The following is an 8,215-nucleotide window of genomic DNA, read 5'->3' on the forward strand; positions in this document are numbered from 1 at the left end:
AGGACAGTGTTCAATTACAAAGGTGGGACTAAATGCATTCGAATGGAATGGCAGAATACACAGACATCGGGCGAGCTTTAAATTAAAGGTCACACAACTCGTCACAGACAAAGCACAAGATAAATGTTGTACGCTATATGATTCACACAGAATTGAACAGTCAAACAATGCACGTAGAATCTCTAACAGAAGAAGAATTTTAATAACATGCTTGTTTTTTACAGGTGAAAGCATCACGTAAACATCTGCACCAGACTCAAAGACAAGAAGACCACCAAACACAGCACTGCAATCACACGTAAACCAGTTTGGAAATAACATCTGTGAGCTCTGAACAAACAGAATGAAAAAATCGATTGGCTGCCCCTCATGTGAACAGCAGAGAGGCTGATGTGGCCACAGCTGACTGAGGTGTACCGGAGCCAGCACTCCTCGATTTAAACCTGGACATATATGAGAAAGACACTTTGTTCCACGGGAGCTGCAGCGAGCTGCCTGTTTTCAGCGGCCCTGTGCGTGTTTTCTTAAACGTGACCTTCGCTCTTGCGATTACCCAGTGGAGGACAGCTGAAAACAACCCACGGCCTCCACCTGAGGTCAGACTCTTGCTGTAACACGTGGAGTAATTTTTGTTTCTTGGTCTTTTATATTTTTATTTTTTTGTTTCACTCAACAAAAATCAATTATGTTTTAAGGTAACAATAGATGAACTTTTGTAATTATTTTGAAACTCAGAACCACTTTGCTTCTATCGTTTCTCATCTAGCATTAATGTTTCTTTACTGCAAACAAGCTGCATACTACTATTTTACTTTCTCACTAAAACATGATATATTGTCTAAGCTTAGCTTAAAAGGAAAACCTCAAATCTGACCTAACATGGTTATATTTCTTTTGTGAAAACTACTGCAAATAGTTATTATTCCAATTTTTAAAATGTATTTTTAATCTTTATAGCACTTCTACAAACCCAGTTACAAAGTCTTTCACCTCTTGGATAAATAGGTTATAGGTCAAAGCTTGTGACAGTCCTGATCTAGTTAACCATAAACTAATGTTCATTCTTTGTAATAGCAACACAAAAGAAAGCCTGTTAAAAACAACATTAATATTATGTCATTATGTAGCATGTGACATTATTATTTTATTTTTTATATATGTAAACCTGCTGCCTGTATTTTTGTAGTTTAGCTCCATTGTTTTGTTTGGCAGCTGTCCATAAATTTAGTCAGTAAGTCTCTTACCATTAATTTGTGTTTTAAATTCAAATTTGTATCTATAAAAACAATTGTTACTTTTTGTTGACTTTTTTTAGGTTTTCAGCAAATATTTTTGTCGTGATTTCATGAAATTATTGATGACAAGAAAGTTGAAGGATATTGCAAAGTGTGTAAATCTAAATTTTGAGACCTTTATAGGACTCATTAAGTCACAGGTATCAGTTTAAACTTGATCTCTATGTTAAAAACAGGTCAGCAGGTAAAATGTTTTTGTAAATGTAAGAATGAAGGCAGTTTAAAATGTCATATTTAAACCAATTCGTGAAACAATATTATTAAACTTAATAAACTTTCAATGCAAAATAGCCCCAAAGTAAACATCTGCCTTTAATCAGCATTTAATCCTGGACAACCACTGTCTTGACCAACAATGAACAGCTCTATATTGAACCAATCGCACTGTCCTGAGGTGGTGGTTCCCAACCCCGTCTTCTTCACCATCGGAGCGGCGAGCTTTGCAGAGAACTTCCTTGTTGTGGTAGCTGTCATACGGAACAGAAACCTCCACTCGCCAATGTACTGCTTCATCTGCAGCCTGGCAGCCTTCCACGCCATCGCCAGCCTGACCAAAACCTTGGAAAACCTCATGATTGTGTTTGCTGATGTGGGACACTTGAATAAGAAAGGCTCTTCTGAGACCACGCTGGACGATGCAATCGACTCCCTGCTGTGCATGTCTTTCTTGGGGTCCTTTTTCAGTATCCTGGCCATTGCCGTGGACCGGTATGTATGGAGCTCTTGGATATGGAAACATAAATATTTTATCTTAAAATGGTTTATTTTATAGTGTGGAGAATGGTTTTCATGGCGAGATGAAAATATTCCACTCTAGGCTACTCATCCCCCAAAATCTCATTTTTTTTGTTGTTATGCCTTAGAAAATCTCATTTTCTAAGGCATAACAATGCTTAGGGCTATTTGAAAACCCTTTTAAAGAAAGAACTGACTGTTACTTACAAGAACCCACAACCATGTTATATTTGCCACACAACGAATGATTTATTCTATTTGCTGCTAATCTAGATGTTCTAAATGGTTTCTCTATGGATCTGTGGCCCCGTAATGATTTATCCTCTGCTGATATTTATATAAGGAGAATTTAAAAAGCTTTCCACTGGGCTCTGACTCTTTGATGTACAGTTAAAGGCTTACTGCAGTGGCTTCCATCATGTCTACCCAAAAATCATGAATACTTTATTACTGCAATGATACTGTTTCTCCACGTTTTAGGCAGCTATCCAAATTTTAAAATCAGTCAAAGAAAAAGAGAATGCAACATATGCACATTTATTTATAGGTTTGTTTTTTTTTAAAGGGAACTCTGCTTACTTTCACTTATTTTTCAGTTATATCTACAGTTGAAATACTAAATGCTCATATGGAACACAGCCGTCTTCAGTAGTTTTCCAAGTAATCCTGTGAGCCAAAAGAAAAGCTCTCTAAAAGAGAGCTGATATCCTTCATAAATTCATCTCAGGATTTCACCTCTGCTTGTGAGAATAGAAGCGTCACTTGCCCGCCCCCATTAAAACATTTTATTTATAAGAGGCAGCCAGTCACAAAAAGCTTAACTAGCAGTGGAATTGGGAGAGTATAATGAGCAAAATAAAATAATTTTGTCCACTTCTGGGCTGAACAACAAGCTAATGATAATGTTCATGACCATGTCCCACATTTTTCGCACAATTGGTCACCCAATTAATGCTTATGCGGCTAATATGCATTCAACTCTTAACTCTGTTTTGGGTTTCACCATCTCCTGAGACAAAAACAAAAAAACATTTGACTCTTTACAAAACATGTCATCCAGTGTGGATTAAATACATTTAGGATTATTTTGTGGCACAAAGCTTCCTGCTAATGGTAATGCACAGCAGTATCATGTTAAGGCTCAGTTAATGTCTTAAATTTAGGCGACCGAGCTGAGTGAGGAAGCTGCAGTGAAGTTAAACGTAGTTACTCAATCCTTGACAGCCTGTGATAAGTTATGAGATAATGAAATGATTTGTTTCTCTTCCAGTTACATCACCATCTTCCATGCACTCCGATACCACAACATCATGACAATGCAGCGCACTGGGGCCATCTTGGGCATCATCTGGACTGTATGCGGGGGCTTGGGTGTGCTGATGATATTGTTCTTTGACTTCAAGCTCATCATGATCTGCTTCGTCATATTGTTTTTCATCTCCTTGGTGATTATCTGCTCCCTGTATGTCTTCATGTTCATGCTGGCGCGCATCCATGCCAGAAAGATTGCAGCGTTACCGGTTGGTGGCAGGAACAATCATCACCAGCAGCGGTGGGGGAGCAACATGAGAGGGGCCCAGACCGTCACCATCCTGTTTGGGACGCTGGTGGTTTGCTGGTCGCCATTTTTTTTCCACCTTGTCATCATCATGGTGTGCCCCATGAACCCCTACTGCGAGTGTTACCGATCGCTGTTCCAGCTGCATGTGGCGCTGCTGACGAGCCACGCCCTCTTCGATCCGGCCATATATGCCTTCCGCATCGCCGAGCTCAGGCACACCTTGAGGAAGATGCTGCTTTGTTCTGACTGGAAGCTCTGCTCGTAGAGACACCTGCTTGCTTATTTTATTTTAGTCTGTTTATCCAGTCAAATGTTAGCTTTTCATCAAAGTGTCCTTCGCTCAGTTGAATATTCAAATTTTAGCGTGAACTGTGAACTTGGTTGCCGCTAAGCAGCTGTTTCTCCAAAGGGAATTCTTTAGAGACATTCTAACATCCCGTGTATTTGAGTAGGCACTGTGGCACTGACTACTGTCCGTCAATCTCCTCTCTGTTTTGCTTGAATCCACTGTCTCCTCCTTTCTCCCAACACTTGGATGTTACCTATCAGAAGTGTCAATGCATTCATGTTTGAAATGAACCTCCTGTGCTAACATCCCAACGCATCCATTTTAGAGAGCCTGTTACCAATGAACATGCATTTTTTTTCTCAAACCTGAGTGACACGATGTCCACATTTACAAATGTGAAAAATAAATTGACAACGCTCTCATTTCACTATCTGCTTTTATTCAGACACAATAAAAATAAGTCATCTTAAGCCAACAAAACATCACTTATTTGAACTGAAGCTCACGTTTACATTTCTTCATGCCATCACCGAACATGAAACATGATCCCACAGCTGTTTGCATTGTGTCACTGCACATATACACAGAACTAAGCATACAACGAGCAATCAAAACACAAGCTAAACCTTGATCCAGGAACATATAATGTTCAGTGTTCTTGCTGCTGTCTTTTGTGGGAACGAAAACAGAGCACTTCACAATAATCAGCAACAATGAATCATTCTGCAAAACTGCACAAATGCTGCACTGGAAGTGGATGTACACTTAGCAAAATATTTGTTTTCTTTATTAATTAAACTTACAATGGAGACAAAACAATGTACAGTTTTACATCAATATTCAAAGCACTTTTCATTGTGTTATACTTTTTTGATCTTACATTTTCAAAGTACTTGCAATAAACATTAAAGGAAATAACAGTAAGGCAATTACAAGACTGAACGAAGAAAAACATCCTCTTAGCGCTGTTGTTTTCTCTTAAAACAACTCTTATATTACTTTCCATCCACAAACCAAAATGCATCAGCCTGAAAACATGAACAATATAAACAACTTTCTGTTTTTGCAATAAATACTGATACGTAACAGCAAATAACTCGTTTCTTTTAGTATCTACCGCACAGCAACATTCTGTATGAAAGAGCAGTTTCAGCAGATGGCTGCATTTCCGGTAAAAATCTGTCAAGCTTCTCAGTTTGGAGGTAGACACCACCAACACACACTTACAGAAGGTATAGTGAAGCTATTTGTACATTCATTTTTACATTTCAAGCAGCTTTACATAGCTTTATACATGCCCAGTAGAGTGGCATTGAGAAGTGATCACTGGGGGTCACAGTGACTCAACAGAGCAGTGACTTTACATTCAGATCATAGCAGAAATTGCTGTGCTACCGGGCGGATTTGAGACGTTTGCTTGTTAAGTGTAGCACTAATGCAGCACAGGGCGAACAGCAGCAGGCAGAAAACTGGCTGATGACAAGTGATGTCATTCAAAAGTTCAGCTTAGCAGGGCAGACAACTTCTCCAGTGTACAGATAACAAGCAAGGTGTTTGCAGTGAGGCCATTTACAAATAATGTGCAACTGGTGGGTTTGGTTGCATTGGGTGTAAACACATAATCCTCCAAAGGAACACTGAGTCCATTAGGTGTATGAGAAAAAAAAGAATCAGCTCAATATGCAATTCCTGTTTGTCGAAGAGTGCTCATATACCTCCTTTAGAACATGTGCATGCAATCTGAGCGGCATTAGTTCAAAATATGTTTTCCTCCTAAAATGACAAACTATTATAAAAAACCTGAAGATGTGCTAAAACCTATAAGAATCAGAATTGGTCAGATAGTCACCGCTCTGTAACCACCTGAATTTTGGAGGTAGATAACCTCTCAAATCTGTCAGTATTCTTGCATTAGAGCAGTGCACTGGCCTTTTTGGGGCTTTCATGGTGTGTTAGGCAACATTTTACCTCCATCACACTGCCATCATTGCACACTAGTATTATGAAATCACTTTTACAGCTGCAGGTGGTGCTTCTGTTTAGCCGTATGTGCCTTCTGCATCACTAGACCTTTGTTTTAAAAATGTCTTTATAAATCGACTATATTTATTTAGCTTTTATTTATTCTAAATATGAAAACAGTTGTTTTCTAATGGCACTGATTTACATTCATTCGCTGGCACTTTTTAAGTCAACCCAAATGTTAGACCTGTACTACCACTGATCAGGGTCTTTACTATGAAATGAGTTAGGCATACTCAAGATATCTTATTGTTATCTGGTTTCACAAAGCCTCCCGTCAGCAGTCATGTTAAGTGGCTATGCCAGTTGTCATCAGCTCAGTAAGTCAACCCAGAATCCCCCAATTCTAGATGTAAGAATTCCATATAAAAGGAGCGGTGACATGGATCATTCTAGTGCTGCCTGTTTGTCTTCTATTACAACCTGTTTTCTTAAGAATGAAGAAATTAAAAACACAATACAGGCTAAAAGGAACAAATGATTAATACATTAATAAAGTAAATTACTTGTATTCTTACTAGTAAATGATTTGTGAGCAAGTAAAGAACAAAGTCAACAATTGAAAGGATTTACTGCTTTAATCAGCTTCTTTTGAAGATTTTGCCACGACACAAAAGGCTATAGATAAATTAAATTGCTTTGCAGTCACCAGGAAAAAAAGTTAGAAAGTTTTCCTCTCAAACCACATCCCGCTTTGTAGTTAAGGGCCTATGCTATCTCTTGAATCTTAAAAGCAAATGCTTCCCTTTCTTCCTTCAGTTTTTCCAGCTTGGCGTCAGAAGCAGACTAAAGATTTCTCAAGACAAAATTTCTAATCGACAAAATGACGGCAGCTGGCTCATTTGACCATTATCCTCTCCAGTAACAGCTTCATTCAGGCAGAAAAATCCAGGAGTAAAAGAAGAATTACAGACATGCTAGTAAGAAAACCAATAAACTGGATCTTCCATGCTAAAGTCAGTTGTTTCTGTGAAATCAATACATAGGGCTACTTTGATGGCTGCATGGTCCTACAGGATCTAATGAAAAAACATTTAGTTTTTGTTCATAAAGTCACAAAGTAAAAAAGAACTGTTAAGCTTTGAAAAATAGAAATTTTCTTTCTGTGGTAAAAAGTAATCTATGTGATCTATGACGTATTTGTTTGACCTTGTCATTACTTACCTACAGTGCAACGTATTCAATATGTTCACGTTAAGGCTTGTTTTCTTCTTGTTATTTTCAATGTAAATATATGGCTGCATCACCATTTTTCAAGCCTATAATCCTTAAAACCATGTGATGTTGATGGAAAAGCCCTTGATCACCTAAGCAGCCATCCAGGCTGTGCAGATCCATAAAAAGACCATAAGAGGGTCTGATTTTAACCATAAGAGATCTTACATTTATAAATTATGCTGAAACTGGTGGGAAATGAGAGGATTTGACTTTCTTGAAATATAAAATAAGCTGCCAGTTTTCCGCTTCATTTCATAACCTTTGACCAATTTTCTGGAAACCTCCACTTTCCTCTGTTTAATACACCTAAATTATTTCTTTTATGTTTTTACATATGCTGACAGCCTTGTGCATCTTCCTATTCTTTAATGTACTCTGGCATTACAATTCAATTTTATTTATAGAGCACCAATTCATAACAAAGGCCATCTCAAGGCACTCAATATTGTAAGCTAAAGATCCTACAATGTTTGAAAGACACGCCAACGATCACACGGCCCTCTATGAGCAAGCAATTAATGACAATGGAAGAAAAAACTCCCATTTGACAGGAAGAACCCTCCAGCAGAACCAGGCTCATCTACAATGATTGATTGGGGGTTAGGAGAATGAGAAGAGAACAGAGCGAGACAGGACAAAAGCAAAACTATAGCAGAGACAGCCAGAGTTTAATAATGGTTAATGATTAAATTCAGTAGTGGTGCACAAGAAGCGCTCTGTGCATCATAGGAACTTTGTAGTGTGGCTGCCTGTGAGGATCATTAATCTCCATTAAATACTCAACATTGATTTCTTGCAAGTGGTGAAACCATCCAGACTATCCAGGTGGCATCAAGGGGAACTGCCGTTTTTGCCATCTTAAAATTGTCTTTGTTTTTGTTCTAAGTTTGCCTTTGTTAACAGGACATGTACACACCAAAGAAAATAAGTGAAACTGTAGATTCCAGTACCTAATAGACAAACAGAGTATAGGCAACTGCAGCTACAAAGAGCATTTTACAGGGTTAGTTCAGCCAACATGAAATCCTTTATCACATGAATGATGTCTGAGAAATCACTTTCACTTTAGTAATGTTTTAATTGATGTCTGGTTTT

General features: G+C 38.2%; 1 protein-coding gene across 1 annotated transcript; it reads left to right on the forward strand.

The window, feature by feature from the left end:
- Positions 1 to 267: 267 nt before the first annotated feature.
- Positions 268 to 7,970, forward strand: mc2r (melanocortin 2 receptor). The gene is made up of 2 exons (XM_085472947.1): positions 268 to 2,003; positions 3,301 to 7,970. The coding sequence occupies exons 1-2, from the start codon at positions 1,651 to 1,653 to the stop codon at positions 3,854 to 3,856; spliced, it is 909 nt and encodes a 302-aa protein (XP_085329073.1). The 5' UTR covers positions 268 to 1,650; the 3' UTR covers positions 3,857 to 7,970.
- The last annotated feature ends 245 nt before the right edge of the window (positions 7,971 to 8,215 follow it).

This window comes from Copadichromis virginalis, linkage group LG11 (genome assembly GCF_057382275.1).
Source record: "Copadichromis virginalis isolate Kocher_CV1m ecotype Utaka linkage group LG11, C_Virginalis_male_GT1.1, whole genome shotgun sequence".
In the NCBI taxonomy this organism is placed as follows: domain Eukaryota; kingdom Metazoa; phylum Chordata; class Actinopteri; order Cichliformes; family Cichlidae; genus Copadichromis; species Copadichromis virginalis.

Coding starts and splice junctions, on each gene's coding strand:
- mc2r (XM_085472947.1), top strand. CDS start 1,651: ATGAACAGCTCTATATTGAACCAATCGCACTGTCCTGAGGTGGTGGTT. Junction 2,004..3,300: donor CTGGCCATTGCCGTGGACCG/GTATGTATGGAG, acceptor TTTCTCTTCCAG/TTACATCACCATCTTCCATG.